The following is a 17,336-nucleotide window of genomic DNA, read 5'->3' on the forward strand; positions in this document are numbered from 1 at the left end:
GTAAAAGTAACCTATACCTTGTAAGAGTAAAACATTACATTTGCTGCTCTAACATAATAAAATTGTTCCCAGTTTTGACAGTTTAAATGGATCTTTCAACCAGTTTTGTTACTTTTTCCATCACTTTATAATTTTATTATTGTCAAAGATCATTATTTCATTAGGAATACTTGAATTTCCATCTTCCAATATATGTTTGAATTTTGACTATGAACCTTTCTGACTGATAAATAATTGATTGGTAGGGTTTAAAAAAAAGCCTTGTAAATCATTTTAAAGAGGATGTGATTTAGAAACAGGCAATGTTAGAGACATAAATTATCTCAACTCTTTATTAGGTGCACTTTGCTACTACTAAGACCCTCTTTTGCCTTCTGAAATGATTCAATTCTTGTGTCATGGATTCAACAAGGTGCTGGAAATGTTCCTTAGAGATTTTGGTCCATGTTTACGAGAATGAAACACACAGTTGCTGCAGATTTGTCGGTTGCACATCCATGATGTGAAGCTTCCATTTGACAGCATCCCAAAAGTTTTCTAATGGATTGAGATCTGGTTACTGTGGAGGGCATTCGAGTACAGTGAGCTCATGGTCATGCTCAAGAAACCAGTTTGAGAGTCTGAGCTTCATGACATGGTGTGTATCCTGATAAATGCAGCAACCAGCTGGGATTGGTAAACTATGGTCATAAGGAAATGGGCATGGTCAGCAACAATACTCAGGTGGGCTGTTGTGTTTAAAAAATTCTCAATTGGTACTAAAGAACACAAAGTGTGCCAAAGAAACAGCAGCAGCCTGAAACATTGATACAACGCAGGATGGATCCATGCTTTCATGTCGGTTGTGCCAAATTCTGACCCAGCCATCTGAATGTAGTTGAAACTCAGCAGACCAGCCACATTTTTCCAGGCTTCTACTGTCCCAGTTTAATGAGCCTGTTTCTACTTCCTAGTTGACAGGAGAGGTATCCAGTCCTGCTGTAACATTCCTGCGTTAAGGCTCCACGTTATACTTTCAGACATGCTCTTCTGCATACTTTGGTTGTAACAACTGTTTTTTAGGTTATTTCTGCACTCTAGCCTTTGATCTCTGTTAACAAGGCGTTTATATTGAGAGGACTGCCACTCACTGAGTTTCTCCTTTGTGGACCATTCTCTCAGCAGTTTATGAAATACTCAGACCAGCTGGTCAGTCACCAACAACTATGTCAAGTTCAAAGTCTCTTAAATCACCCATCCTAATGCTTGTTTTGAAGTTCAGCTAATAGTTTTGATCAGGTCTGCATGCTTAAATGCACTGAGCTGCTGTCCTGTGATTGGCCAGATCGATGTTTGTAGCCGTTGAACAGGTGTACCTGTTAGGGTGGCTGTCGTTATCTATAAATGAGACTGAACATACTTAATTTCCTCCAACAGAAAGAAAAAGATGAGCTTAAAATGATCTGATAAAATGATTTCAAATGTTATTTATTGACAATGGTATTACTGAATATGGTAGAAAGGCAATAACAATTATCAAGCAACAATAAATTATCAAGTGGCAATACAGGGATAAGTAACATATTTAGATTTCTACAAAATAATATAAAACAAACATGAACATTAACTTAATACAAAACTTCTAAAATCCAGATTCTCACAAAAGACATGAGATTCTTACAGATTTGAGCTTTGCAGTCAATAAGCAGTATACAATATATAATATACATGTTACATACAAGTATGGGCTCAGCCCAGGTGCAGCTGAACTCTTCCTAAGACACAGGTTTCCAGAATGAGGCAGTATTTCCTGTTACCTTCTCCCACAAGTTCAAATCTACAGCGCAACACAGCAGAGTGCCAAACTATTAAAATCTGCAAAAACAAGCAGAATCTGAACCAGCAGATTGTGGTTTGGATGAAGGCCCTTTTGTGAGCAAATGCAGAACATTTTGCATTAAACTAATTAAGTAAATGTATCTCTCAGCTATAAGACAAGTCCTCCTGACAAAGGACTTTAAAATGCCCTGTGGAGAAACATCCCCATGTGTTTCACTGTACTCTGCAAAGTAAAGGCCTGTTTTGAGTGAGGATTAAAAGTGCTTTTGATCTTAAGCGTGCCACTGTGTCATTTTTGTATAAACCAGCATAAAGTCAACCACAAAAAGCAGAGGGATATCCATATTTTTTCCTATTTATCTAGATAGGTTAACTGCCAGTGCTCAGGGGGGGAAACAGCTTTAAAACCTCCCAGAAAGAAGGTAAAAAATGTGTTTTCAGTTCATCTTTTCACTTTCACACTGAAGACTGTAACGAACATAAAACCCAGGAGCACAAAAACTCCCGATTGAGGTCTTTCGTGTGTGTCTCTGTAGAAATGGCCATTATCACATAAGCTTTCTGTCTGGTGGGATCTAGAGCCAGCCCTCAACAGTCCAGAGGGTGTCTCAGTCTATCAACTTAATGATAAACATATTTGTTCCACCCTCTGCGTTTAGTCTCCAGCATCTCATTTGCATCTTCTTTTGATTTAAACCGGGTTTGCTTTAACTATGTTGTTAATCCAGTCAATGTAATTGGTGACACGGGTGTAGACTCCAGGTTTATCTTTCTGGCCACACCCATCGCCCCAGCTGATCACACCCATCAGAGTCATCCTGTCATTGTATCTGCAGACAAGCGGGCCACCAGAGTCTCCCTGTAATTGAATCCAAGAAGCAAATTTAAGGGAAAGTGTAAAGGAAATAAAAGTTATAATGTTATGAGCATGATTTAACTGTGAGGATAAGTGTGGGTGTTCTCACCTTGCAGGCGTCGTCCAGGCCTCGAGTGTCACCAGCACACAGCATGTTTGAGGTAACTGTGCGTCCAGACAGCACCCCTGGGACACAGCGCTCTTTGGGCCACAGGCGAACATAACCTCTCTTAACACGGTCAGAATACTCTGGAGAAACTGTGAAGAGAGCGTTGCATTAGTTTAGATTGCCTATACTGTCCCCTGCTGCTCAGATACTTAAAATGACACCAACTTGTCTGTGCGATAAGTACAGTAGTAGCCATAAAAAATGAAAAAAAAAAGGCTATGATTTAGTTTTCTTACATTCTGCGTCTTTTCCGTAGCCTGAGATCTCACACTCAGTCCAGTCGGGCAGCACCAGCCCACGTTCAGGCAGACACGCCGGAAGAACTTCTGGAGAGTTTACAGCACAGATGCCAACGTCCGTCTTAAGTTTCAAAATAGCTGCAAGTGGAAAGTGACCAAAGGAAAGTCAAGGCAATGCACTGGGAAAATGTGGGATGAAGACTGAGAGTTGAGTTAAAGTTTTAACAAGCCTCTGCTGCCCACTTAAGCTTCCATATCATTACTGCTGGAGGAAAACAAGTTCACTAAAACGTCTCATTCTGTTTTCATTATTAACATTGAAGTATGACTAAAGTAGCCTCAATTCTCCACACAAACAGTTTGACTAAGAGCTCTTTTTTTTAGTCTGGCAATGATTGTGTGCTTATAAAGAGGACCTTGGTGCAGCTTTTCAGGTCATGTTCTTAAAATTAGACATTTTTGGCCCCTTTCACCCTACCTTCTTGCAGAAAGTTTGAAATACAGTCGGGAGGGGCTGCTGTGGCTAAGACTAAATCATACAAAGCCAAAAGCTCAAAGACATGACCAAAAGTTCAATTGTGTATTTGTGTCTCTGGATTAAGGTACAAGCGATACCTTTCTTTGTACCGACTATGAAATTAATCTTAAGTTTACGCACTGTATTGAAAACCTAATTTGGGCTACAGGTTTACACTGCTGTGTTTAAAAGTTTATTTTTAAACTTTTATATTAATAAATGAAAAGTGCGAAACAAAGATAAAAAATATTGGATTATTGTTTCTGTTACAATGAAATGTTCACTCACCGATGTCATTGTCGTATGTTTCCTTGTCATATTTCTCGTGGATCCAGAGTTTCTCGACGCTGAAAATCTGCTCGCTGCTGGAGTTCTGTTTCCGAAACGTTCTCCCCAAAATTACTTGCAGTTTATTTACATCGTTTCTGAAAAGACAGAGCGCACTCGTTTGTTTGCTATATGGCAAACACGTTCGACTAGTGTTTAGTGTATGTGCGTGCATGTGTGAAAGCTGGAAGTCAGTGCTACCTTTCTTCAAAGCAGTGTGCAGCAGACAGGAGCCAGCAGGAATCAATGAGGATTCCTCCGCATAGATGAAAGTGCTTTTTGTGACGGGGTTGGTAAAAATTAATGGCCGCCTGCCACGGCTGCTCCGTGATTTCACTCGCTCTGCCTCCAAACATGCGGAACGATGGTTGGGATAAAGTGTTGTCTAAACGCTTGCCACATGTTCCTACAGAAGAGACAGGTTGGAGAATGATGGTTGAACGACAGTAGGATTAATCGACACCCAGAAGGAGGGACTTTTGATTATGTCTGAGGTGTTTTCACTGGCTGTGAAGATATCCTACCTCTGTTATTGTTATTAGTGGTGGGAGCACGCGGGTCAAGAGTGGGCATAGGCGGACGTCTCGCTAAAGAAAGGAAAACTATGGTTATCCTCAGTCTCAATATTTAACTTCTGTCTTTGCTATCGCTGCCAAATGAACTCATTGATGTAAAGGAACTCACAGCATTTTGGTACGTCGCACAGCTCCCAGGTCAGAATCATATTTTTGTAGGTGTGACACCATGGACCTGCGTCATTGTCTGGATTTCTGTTGAATAAAAAAAGAGATTTTTTTTTCTCATTTAAAAGTAGAACATCAAATGTACTGCAATTATAAGGAAGTTAAAATAGGTGCTGGCCTATGTACCTGCAAAAACTGTGGCTGCCCAGTCCCAGCTCCAATGCGTCCGTTCTCCAAGCATTGTACATCTTGCGCTTGACAGCGGGAGAGTCCCATGGGAGGCAGCGAGAGCCGCTCTTGGTGACAGATGCTGTGCCTCGGTATTGCTGGCCAGAGCCGAGCGCACATTCTCTGTGCTTATCTGCTCCAAAGAGCACATATGGACAGATGTATGTAAGCCCACATTTAATGGTATTTGATCTTTCTACATGTTAGGATTTTGTATATCTATACCTTCTGAACATCTGGGCAAAGAACAGAAGTCCCATTCAATCTGTGTGCCTTTATAGATGTAACACCAGGGAGAGCTGTCACCGTCAGGGTTCCTGACATAAGGAGAAACACAAAGACAATAAGGGAACATCTTCATAGCTTCCGTAAAAGGCTCGGATATTATGTTTTCCAGTCTACTCCAGTATTTGTTAACACCAGGCCACCAGCTTTCAAGACGAACAATCCCAGTCTTGTTATTTTTTATAGATAGCAAATGAAACATTCACGCAGACGCTCCAGCACAGGTACCTGCAGAAGTTGTGATTGCCCAGTCCAAGGCTGATGGCGTCTGTTTTTCGAGCCGTGAACCTCCTTCCTCTCAGAGATGTTGAGTTCCAGTTGATGCACTCTGCTCCTGATTGGCTGACACTCGCAGTGCCACGGTACCCATCACCCTGCCCCACAACACACTTCTCATTGGTGTCTGTTGGAGAGAGAAACAGACAGTGGTAGTCGCTAATTTATATATGAGACTGATATTAACGTAATAACTGGTCTGAGTAAGTTGTTCCGACATAATATGTCTTGTTCTTGTTTTTTTCAGGGGTTTTTTAGATTTGAAAAAGCTGTAGACTATTAAAAAGCTTTTGGATAAATTCTGAAAACATTGTTATTTCTTACATAAGGCTTTAAATTTGTGCCCTAATAGCATTTATATCGCTGTTTTCCAATTAGTGGTTTTAAAACAGTGACCAAACATAACCTATGATGATTGTAAATGCATCAGATTTATAGCCTGGCCATATTAACTCGTAGTTTTTTTCACTAAAATCATTTGCCTGTGACCGCTGAAGTTCAGATAATTATTCCACTGAGAGGGTGGAGTGTCCTTCAAGTGATTAAAAGTGGGCCACAGAAACAAAAACATTCATATCCCAGAATGTCTTTCCATCCTTTATGATCCTTATGTCTTCCCTCCAAACCACAGGCCCATGACACCAGTAGTATGAGTCACACAGTCAGACTGTGATCTTATCAAGAGTTACTAACAAGCTTTAATCAGACCACCAGTTTATGGACACACCCGAAGTCACTGCTGCTTTAAAAGCACAGTACAAATCAATCGCATGTGTTTTGCTCCAGCCTGTAGTGTTATTTGTCTATTTTAGGTTGTTTAGGTGTGACCTGTCCAGTATTGGAGACTCTGGTTATTGAAATGTTGCTTTGTCCTAAATATAAGTGACACTCGCCTTATGGGCCTCATAGCTGTAAACAAAAAAATCATCTGAAAAAATCAGTGTCTCTTTCCAGAAATCGTGACTTTGTTGCTCATGAACATCTACAAATTTCATGTAAGACCTACACATTACACCTACAGGAGCTGCTGGGCCATGGAAACCCATGCCATGAAGCTCCTGGTGCACAGTTTTTATACTGATGTTAATACTGGAGGAGGTAGAAAACACCTGAATTTAAAGCCAACCTATAAACACTGATCATATAAACCATCGGTAGTGTCCATCTACCCATGATAAAAGGTGTATTCCTGTGACAGAAAGGAAGGAAATACTGAGTGCAACCACCCTTGGTTGAGCTGTATTGCAGCTTCTTTGGTTTGGCAACAAAATTCAGTAGAACAAAATTAGTTATTACTATAAAGTTTTCACAACAAAGTTTGTGGATTTCTTTCCTTTTTTTATTTACCATCATTTGAGTCACCTAGGTCACCAAAAAACGATTACTGGCGAGTTTTATGTTGAAAACTTGGAGTGAACTCTTCTTTAACAGCTTTTTCATTGTTGCTTTTTTTTCTGTTCTGTAACTGTAAACTGAATATTTGTGGTTTGGGATTGTTAATTAGAAAGAATAAGATTTTTGGCACTTTTGAAATTGAAATGAAAACATAATGAAATTATATTAATTGTTATTTTTATATCTCTGGTCGTTCGCTAGCTGAAAACCCACGGTTTAGGTGTTTAGGTGTTTCTTGAATACTCACTGATCTCACACTGAGCCCCAGTGAAGCCTCGGGGACACTGGCAGATGTAGTCTGAAGTGTACACAGCTTCCTTGCAGGTTCCTCCATTATAACACTGAGACACGTAGCAGTCTGGAAGAGGCAGACAGAGCGCCGTTTAGTCAGCCACACGTCATCCACTAACAGTTTAAATAGTTAGTATATGATGGATGTGCCATGACCACTGCACAGATTGGGTTTGAGGCTTGTGTGTCATATACTACACTGAAACATTGAGGATTATGCAAAAGTCTTTGTGCATGGTTCACCCGGACTTTCTTGTTACTTGTAGTAAATATCATCATAGTTTCTTTTTGAAACTTTTTATGTCAGGTCAAGGATTTCTCTGTAGAGCAGAAGTGGTTTCATGCCATCTGCAGTCCTCGTTTTCATTTATTATTTCAACATTTCCTAAAGGCCGACGCTTAGAATAACAGCTCTGCTGTCACTCCCAGTGGTATGAGCTCACAGATGTTGCAGTTTGGCAGACTGAAAATGTGGTTGTAATTTGACTGAGGGAGGGGTAATCAGCCTTCACAGAATTCGTCAGTGGGGGTGAAAGTACGCACGAGGGCATGTCTGGAGAATCTAGTTCAAATAATCTCAGACTAAACGACGCCCACTCAAAAACACAGAAAACCCAGCAGCTCTTCGTTTGGATGCACTGAAATAACAGGGATTTGGACACATAACCGAGGCAAGCCAACAAAAAATAATCATTTGAGGTTATAACAGCCCGTTAGAGGTGAACTGAAGTTATAATAGAAGGCAGAGGGCAGTGAGGGCAGGAAAGAAGACTGACAGACAGATAAACAAATAGTACATTTAAATTCTGCTCAATGGAAACAAAACACTGATTAGAAAAGTCAGTCAGACAGTCTCCTTGTGTTTGTGTGTATGTGCATCCATGTCACACTCACTGATTACGGGCACAATATGACAACGCGCTCGTCCTCCTAAATCACAACGGCAATACTCCACACGCTGCCCCTTCCATTGTAGCCAAGTGTCCCCAAAACTACGCACAGCCGACGTCTCACTATCCATGCAAAGTACTGAAAACACCACACAAACATAAGTATACAACCAATAAAATGATAGAAAACACAGAAAAACATAACTGTCATACTGTTAGAAACATAAAAACACAGGAGGGAGGAACACAAACACGTGGCTGACAGCAAAAAATGAAAAGACTGATGATTATGAAGAAGAAGTTGGTGTTATTAGAGGAGATGAACAAAAGTACAATGAGGCTCACAGGAGGTGTCAGTGGAAGGTGAAGACTTCTGGACATGAATAATCAAAAGCGTCCCTCTGGCTGGCTGCCTGTAAGGCTCACCTCTGTAAAAACGAGTCCCTCTCTTAGTGCGGAGAAGCTCCACCTGCAATAGAAAGGACGAGTAAAACATGGAGCAGACATGCATGGGAACTGGATGAACGGCTTCAGCCTCCAGCTCAAGCAACAGTCAGCGTATGAACTTTAAATTAGACAATTTAAAATAAAATGCTGATGAATGCTATCGCTAGTCAGTGGCACACTGTCATACAGCAAAAACACAAATTCAAACACATTAAACAGGCTAAATGTTTGCTCAAGTGGATAATAAACCACAGGAATTGGACTGTATTGAGATAAGCCCTTGTAAAATATGCAGGATTTTCAGTAGGTTGAAGACAGCTTAAGGTACTGTTCTGTAGTACTTACATTGTCCGCTAGGCAGCAGCAGAGAGCACAGAGGAGCACTATTAGTTGCAGTGACCTGGTCATGGTTTTTCCAGAGGTCTTCTGTTTGCTGGAGTGAGAAAACACATGCACATATTACAAGCCGTTTTATATGGACATATGGATGAATCAGGGAATAAAACACAGACAAAGAATAGCATACATTGGCAGCTACGTGACTGTGTTTACAATGGTTTATGAGAAATATAAAAATTATGAATAGTCATTTCCTAAAGCTGTGAAATAGGTCATAAATAAAGACAAAACCGACTCCTTCTTTTTCCACTTTCTCTCAAAGTTAATATGTTCTTTGCATATCGAGACATTAACCATCGCTGTCATTGTCACTACGTACACACAGTGAAAACACTTGCAGCTGTGCAAAAACCGGAACAATTCAGATCACTTCAAATATTCGACATTCAGTCAGGTGACTGACTTGAAAGTGAGGTCATGTTCATGTTAATCTAAGCTTTTCTCCTTAATCTGTCACCAATACTAAGCCAACAATCACAGGAAAATGATGAACACTGGTCACCTCCTCCCAGCTGTACTGTAGGTCCTTCCTCCATCCCTAAGCCTGTTTCTGAGAGGAAAGGGTGGGGGGAGGTGGGGTAGCTGTGGGAACCTGGGGGTCATTCCTTGTTTCTTGAAGCCGAGCTGACTTCTTGACTCAGAGAGGAAGTTTTAGCAGCATTTGCAGAGCTGTCTCATAGGAAAGTGAATAAACTCAATGCTGACCTATATTCAGTTCCCTTATTTTTACGTTCCTATGAGGCCATATCATCCTATTTATTTAAAAATGTACATACCAAAAAAGACTCTATTATCACTATCTGTCATTTAATCTACTTCTTTCCCATTGGGAATAAACAGGACACAGATAAAGTCTTTAAAAAAACTAAAAAAAATGAAAGCGTGATCGCCACATCAAACAACACAGTCCAGACAGCCCTCGAGCGATGAAACGCAGCACACTAGAAAAACAGTTTCTGAACCATCCTGTGAGCTTTCCTGCTCTACCAGAGCAAAGCAGCAGCTGTGTGAGGACAAAGTGACTCAGAACTTCAAAGGGAAGTTCAAGGAAAAAACAAAAGACCAAGAAAAAGTAACTAAATTTATATTTCCTTTTTTTTGTTTGATATCCCACTTGCTCCATTTCTGTTATAGAAGATTAATTATGTTTTAATTAATTATATTAATTATGCAGAAAAGTGGTAGAGAGGAGCATCTGTAGCTCCTCAATCAAGTGTGAGTAAACATGAGTCACAGAAGAAGGAGGGGTGAGTAGAAGCAGGAGTCGAAAGAAAGAAAAAAGGACAACACTGGACACAATTGACCTGAAAAGTTAAAAAAATATCCATATAAAGAATTTCCAAGTGATTTTAAAATAGTCCAAAAAATCTCTGACATGAACAAGCATGCAAAGACCCAGACACATCTGCATACATTTTGCCCTCTCTTCTCTTTTGGCTTGTTCTTCACTGAATCACCTTCTGTGGTTGACTGAGCTAATAGAAAACTGCATTGTGTTTTCATATATCAGTATATATGAAACACCCACACACACACACACACACACACACATACACGCACATACACGCACAAAGTGCTCAGGAACGTGGAGCTAATCAACACTCCCACGCACAAAGATTTAGTGTTCATTCTCCTCATTGTTTGAACAAAGACTCCCTCTCAGAGTTTGACTATGAAAACACAAATTCACACACTCACCATTAAGAACGCAGGTCTCTTGGAGGCTGTTCTTGACTCTGACAAATAAAAACCCTGTTGTCCTGTGCTGTAACCCCCCAGTGGAACCTAACTGGCAGGGCGACAACAAAACACTACTTTCTTTTTTGTTTCCTTTGTGCAGCTGTTCAGCTCAGTGCAGTCGCCCCTCTTTCTCTCTCTGGCCCTGTCAGCTTAAAACATGTGTTTCCTGCTATAACACAACCAGCACAGGCCCCATGTATTTAGGAAACGGGCGTACATATCAACACACGCAAGCACGAAAACACTTGCCGACAAACACTCATCGGATGTTAACATATGTGCATCCACCCTTTCTAGTATATCTTTCATGCGGAGGCCCACTTGGGGGCCATAAAAAAACAACATTCCTTTGGTAATCTTACAGTACAACTATATGTTTTATATGGTCGGTTTTACAACTTTTAATGCATCTATGTGGATAATAATGCAGAAGCATGGACAAAAAGTCAGACATTTATCTGTCTGGCCTATTTTAATCTGTTTTTAACTAAAAAGTGGCTATTTCAAAAGGAAAATATCTGATATGACTTAAATTTAATGTTGTAATAATAATAAAAGTGTAAAATATGGAATCTTATAACAGTATTCCAACTAATTACAGATATCTATGTAGTCTTTGGTCCACTTTGCAGTAGCAATGATCTTATAACAGTTTATAACCCTAGCTGATCTAAAACAGTATCCTAAGCAATAAATAGCAGTAAACTCTAAATGAGACACAATACAGCTTTCTGGTACTGAGAGGCTTAACACACTGGTCTGTTACACCCAGACTTTTAGTAGCTGAAACATGTACAACCAAGTATGCACTCTGTGGAGAGTGTGGTTCCCCCAGTTAGTAGGTCAGTTATGAATGGAAGAAATGAAAGCATTTTCAGAGTAGCAACAGTCAGACTGTGAGTCATAACAGCTGCTATGAGTTGCAGCACGTGAAAACAGCAAACATATGCAGCAGATGATAAGATGCACACAGACACAAACACGCACATAGAGCAGTTATGTTCATGCTACTTTTTAAGGAATCGGTCTTAAGTGCTGTCCACGGTCTCTGACATCAGATTTTTCAGCAAAAATTAGTAGCAACTGAGTTTAAAAAGGGTCAGGCATGCTTCTCTACTAGAGACAAAGCTGAAATGTTAAAGTTAGAGACTGTGAAGGAACAAAGTTTACACCTCTGAGTGAAATTCAAATTTCTAGTACTTTGAGCATGTTTGTGGTCACTCTTCCCGTCTCTCATCTACACAAATATCACACTTGATACTTAATAAAGTAGTGAAGAGTGGGAGGACTGTTCACACTGGTGCACATGGGGGAATTAGCAGAAGAAACACCTTTACAGCGTAAAAATTTACAGTTGGTTTCTTACTGGTATTTCTCAGAAGAGGTTCTGAACTTTAAAGCGTTGAACAGGTCTGACCTGAAGGTATTGCTGAATCTTTACCATACTTTCAGTAGGTATTATTCTTTTGAGTAAGAGGTTTGCATGTGTGTAGAGTGACTGTTAGGATCTGTCATGGCATGTGATGTCATGCATACTTTACTTGGGGGATTTCAGTCAAGCTTCAACAAAGCAGCTGTGATCTGGCTCCGTAAACTCCCACAGAACAGAGAGCAGCATTGTTGCCTTCCCTCTATGTGCAATATGATACTTTGCAATCTTTATCGGAATGAAACCCAAGCTCCTAAAATGAAGAAATGCAGGTTATGGGAGCAGTTGCTGATGTTAGAAGTGGCGAGATAGTGGAATCTGAGACAGCTATGCAGGACAGGATGCAAGGATGAAGACCTCAGAAAGAAAACGAAGAAAGGCAAAAAAACGGTAGGGTGTTCTGGGGAATTAAATCCCAGAGGTCAGCAGAAAGAGAATGAATCCTCCTGAGTCACACCAGCTTGAGGTCTGCAGAGACACATGTAGGCATTGATGTATTTTACATCCAGTCTCGAGGCCATTGTGTGAAGTAAATGAAGGTTTGGTCAGAAAGGAAGACTACAGATATATAAGAAGGCTTAAAGCTGTAAGAACCCAGGTGCTGATCCTATGACTCACAAACATAAGTGTAAGGCAAAAATCCAGCTCACCACACTTCCAGGAAAGCAGATACCAGTTACAAACTCTACTTTCTCTCAGCACACAGCAGTACAGATTATCAGTGCGATGGACAACATCAGCGCTGACAGATGCTAAGGAGGAGAACGCTCTCAAGGGCGCCAGCTCAGACGCAGATCCAGCTCATTAGCCACACTCGGCTTGGCTCAAGCTGGTACACAGAAACACATACTGAGGCATTGTGGAATCCAGCTTGATAATACACACACAGTCCAGCAGCAGAGCACGATATCACCATGTTTTAAAGAAGCTGTACAGCAATTTGTGTCAGTTTTGATTACGCAAATTGAAAAGTGCTGTATGTGATTTTAGACTCCCACCAAACTTAGCAGGTGGAGGAGGATGTAGAGAGCTGCTGAGGTCAGGGTGAGAAAAGTATGAGATGTTCCACATAAATGACTTCATAGGCTGCAAGATAGTTTTTTTTCCTCACACAGCTTACCCAAAACTTTTATGAGTGGTGCTGCAACGTGCATGACATTAAATAGACAAAGAAAAAAGTCACACCTTAACCGACATCCTGTATTAGCTGAAACACTTGTTAGTACAGTTTTGGCTGTTTATGCTGTACTATTATTCTAATTATTTTAATCTATGGCATTATATGCCAAGAGACACCTTAATATATCTCTATCACAAGACTACACACCAGTTAAAAAAAATGTTCAGTTCCTTTTGATTGTTTTTTATAAAACATGATAATTAATTCCAATTGACACGTTTAGTTGGAACCGCGCAAAATCCCTGCAACACCATTATCATCATCACATAAAGCGGATCCAATTAACTGAATAACCTTTAATAATTACTGTTTCATAATAACGAGCGACAGGGAAACGTAGTAAAACGGAGTTTGTTGCAGGAGAATCCTCTGGTGCATGTAAACCTCCACCGCGATGACATCTTAATACAAAGGAGGAAAAAAGCTCTTACCAGACACGAAATCTTCTGAAAGGATCTCTTCTCGTTGTCTTTGCAGTAACTCTGAGTGTTCTTGTATTTGCCGCTCTGACTGAGCTGGTTGTCCCTCCGCTCCAAGTTTATACCGAAGCGCTCCGGTCCGACCGGTGCTTCAGGGGAGCGGGCTGACGTCAGGGATGTCGGCTCCGGCCCGGATGATGCTTGATGATGCAGCCGGGTGGGCGGGACCATTCCAAGTTAACAAGTTAACAAGTTTTATTCTAAGGTATTTGATGAGGAAATCTGCATTCGTCATTTCTTTCAACAGAAACACGCCCGTTTTATTGCATAAAATAGATCAATATACGACATGCTATTGTTTTCAAATGTATGCCTATTTATTATTTAAAGGAGAATCTTAATGCGTTTACATTTCAGGACAACACACATAAAATGTGTAACAGAAAGAGAGAGACATATGCACGTTATAAATGTTTTTAAACATTTTTAATAGATAGATGGCATATTTAAAGGATGTAAAGGATGTATGTTTACATATAGTGAATGCTATGCAAATGTGTTGCTACCGCGTTTTTATTATTATTATTATTATTTTATTATTTTTATTTTAGTTGGAGTGCAACCAAACCGAACAAAAACTACTGAAGCTTTTAAGCAGACGTGTAAAGTGAAAAAAAACAACAAAACACTAGTAAACAGCTCATTCTTCACATAGGTCGCCTCTGGGAGGCTGTGATGGGTTGTGGGTGGTACTATATCACTGTGGCTAACCACCTGGCACCAGGAGCCCTTTGTTACAACCACAATCCCCTTTATTCAACCCATCCCTTCCTCAGGAAATCAATCATTTAGCCTGAAAAGTAGCTCCATGTCGTTTTAAGAACACTTAAGGTTTTTATTTTCTTAGAATAATCCATGTTTATTGTTTTTATTGGCTGTTAAATCTACATTAAATTGCTGAAAATACAACAATTTGGGGTGTAATGGCTTAGGGGGGGAAGTTAGTTTGGCGTCTGTCCCACTTTGTCTTCATCTGTGTTGGATTACAATTAGCTCTCAAGTCTCATTAAGGAAAATTACAAACAAAGACACACATTACAAGAACACAATCTACTACAGAGGAATAAGTCAAAAGTCACATCAGGTCATGTTACAACATAAGACTCTTATCTCCTTGAAATTCTTATGAAACTGACCAATTAAGGCATTCTTCCTCTTTTCGTACCTTTTTTCTTATTTTGTTTGTCCTTATTTACATTGTGCCATAAATGGTAAGGTATTTGTAAATCATGCAGAGTAATTGTAGCATCTGCACAAACCACTGTTTTAAACATTTTAGTTTGCTGTCTTAATGTGTGGGTAGATGTTTTTATAATTCCTGGAGCTCGGATGCTGCAAATCCACAATCAGGGTATCGAGTGTCACATAAAATGAATACGAGAAGGTTTCTCGGACACAGTTCACAGTTACTGATTTTCCTTGGCAGCAAACCTGAGATACAGTGAAAAAGACGACTGTGCAAAACTTAGACGTGTTTTAGTACAAGTTTAAAAAAAAACGAAATAAAAACTGTAATATAGAAATATTCCAGCATATAAGCCTGCAGTTTTTTATTTTGTTTTTATGGAGAAAGCAAACAAAACATAACAAGGTAAACAGCTTTAACATAATCCGGTGGGCAAACATTTTGTGCATTCATGAGCTCTACCAGTGGGAACAAGATAGTTTACCTAATTTTGATCAGATTATTTGCTTTTTAAAATATTCTGAGGCACTCTGTGCTGATAGAAACCTTCAGTTACAAAATTTTACTTTTAACTAATGGTTACAAATGTTATTACATTTTAGCAAATATTAAAGAATACAAAATGTAACTTTGAACACATCAAAACTTACTTACTGTTAACTAGATATTAAATTTTTCACTTACCATTTTTTTTGTAAATGTTAACCATGTACCTCAATTTTCTCTGACTTTCCAGTGTTTGTAAATCAATAGACAAGGAATAATTTTAACAAGCTGAGGATACAGCTGTTTCTAAGCCAAGACAGACTTGCCTTAGAAGACTTCTATCTATCTTCTTGTATGGGACGCAGCTGTGTCCCTGAGGTAACTGGGTGTAAGTTTAAATTGAATTGTCTGATGTTAGTGTTATGTCTCACTGATGACAGAAGTCAGAGGAGAATGGACAGATTGCTTCAAGCTGAAAGGAAGGCAACTGTAACTCATATAACAACTTGTTATAGCCAAGCTATGCCGAAGAGCATCTCTGAACAGACAGCATGTCCATTCTAGAAGCAGATGGGCTACAGCAGCAGAAGTTTTCACATTACTCCATGCAAAAACAACAGGTGATTAAACAGAAAAAAACATCATTGGTATACTCTGGAAACTCTGAAGTGCATCTTCTCCAAATATAACACCCGTTATATCAACAATGATGTTGCAAAGTCAGAACATGTGAAACACTGAGATGAACACTTTAACAGACGTCAACAAGTTGATTTTAACTGATCTAAAAAATATCCAACTTTGCAATAGTAGGCCTGCCCCAACTGGATCACCCCAAAAATAGTAAAACCTGTAGTCTTATTGATATTAGCTGTTTTTAAATGATCTATACATTCTGTTTTGTCCTGTGATTAAACTGGGCCCTGTATTGCTATTAATTATTTTGTTGTAATTATTCTTAGTTCTTGTTTTGTCGCTTTATGTCTATAAAAGGCGCTTTATGTATAAATATTACTTTTTTTGTAATTTATTTGCCTCACAGAATCTGAGCATCTGGTTTGATTAAAGATCTACAAGGGCACGATCCAGACAGAAAAGAAACCAATGAAACTAAAGAGGGGCAGCCAAGAAGGAGACTTTCAGTAGGTTAATATGAGCTGTCAGGTCATGATGCAGATGAGAGGGGTGAGTCAAACAGTTTGGGAAGTTTGATTCTACAGTAATGGTGCTGTGCCCTTAGCAGTGATATCATATATACATTCATGCAGTGGTTCAGTGTTTACTGCCTCATAACAAGAATGTCCTGTATTTGAAACCAGGTTGTTTTTCTTGTGTCAGCGTGGGTTTCTCCCGCACTCCAAAGACATGCACAGAGTTAAGTTAATTGGCGATTGAGCGCAGGTGTGAATGTGATGGCCCAGACAGATCCAGGTGTACTTATTTCTTGAATTATGACAGCTGGGATGGCATCGCCCACAAAAAAAGATGGCCATTGTTTTTGAAAGCGTTTGATCCGCAAGATTATTTCTCAGAAAGATTAGCTAGGTCACATTCTTTCTCGATGACCCTGTGTTTCATTTTTCTAATTAAAGAGAGACACTAAAGTGACCTTTATGTGTACGGCTGTTTGGATGCCACATTGCTTATGTAGAAAGACACAAATGACGCCAAATTATTAATGTACATGACATAATATGATTTAGGGGTTACGATAATTCTTCACTTAAACATTTAAACTAACTTTTAAACTAAAATAATCAATTTTTTAAAAATGTAATAAGGTTTTTTTTGGATTAATGTAGTATTTGTTTTTAAATTGAGTGACTTTCTACAATTATGAGTTTACACTTATGAGTTTCTTAATTTAATTTGGGGGAATTAAAGAAAATGTCCGTTTAATGGTGATCAAACTCATAATGTATGGTTGAAAAGTGCATAAACCTACCAGCAGGACATAATCCGAGGACTTTCCCTACAAGTGGGCGGGGCTGTTTCTTCGTCAGGTTAACAGGAAAT

General features: G+C 39.5%; 1 protein-coding gene across 3 annotated transcripts; it reads right to left on the reverse strand.

The window, feature by feature from the left end:
• Positions 1-1,455: 1,455 nt before the first annotated feature.
• On the reverse strand, positions 1,456-13,747 carry plat (plasminogen activator, tissue). 3 transcript variants are annotated; one of them, XM_005738210.1, is made up of 15 exons: positions 13,601-13,747; positions 8,767-8,854; positions 8,401-8,443; positions 7,979-8,113; positions 7,041-7,151; positions 5,351-5,525; positions 5,063-5,154; positions 4,796-4,970; positions 4,611-4,696; positions 4,451-4,513; positions 4,128-4,332; positions 3,888-4,024; positions 3,080-3,220; positions 2,784-2,932; positions 1,456-2,677 (listed from the first exon to the last, which is right to left on the reverse strand). In XM_005738210.1, exons 2-15 carry the CDS (start codon positions 8,827-8,829, stop codon positions 2,510-2,512), a joined length of 1,743 nt encoding a protein of 580 aa, XP_005738267.1. In that variant the 5' UTR covers positions 8,830-8,854; positions 13,601-13,747; the 3' UTR covers positions 1,456-2,509. The 3 variants fall into 3 exon arrangements, with proteins under 3 accessions (XP_005738267.1, XP_005738265.1, XP_005738266.1); XM_005738208.1 differs by having other exon boundaries at positions 8,320-8,443; XM_005738209.1 differs by lacking the exon at positions 13,601-13,747 and adding an exon at positions 10,519-10,779 and having other exon boundaries at positions 8,320-8,443.
• Positions 13,748-17,336: the final 3,589 nt, after the last annotated feature.

Source organism: Pundamilia nyererei, unplaced genomic scaffold (assembly GCF_000239375.1).
Source record: "Pundamilia nyererei isolate P.nyererei 1_Seehausen unplaced genomic scaffold, PunNye1.0 scaffold00082, whole genome shotgun sequence".
NCBI lineage: Eukaryota > Metazoa > Chordata > Actinopteri > Cichliformes > Cichlidae > Pundamilia > Pundamilia nyererei.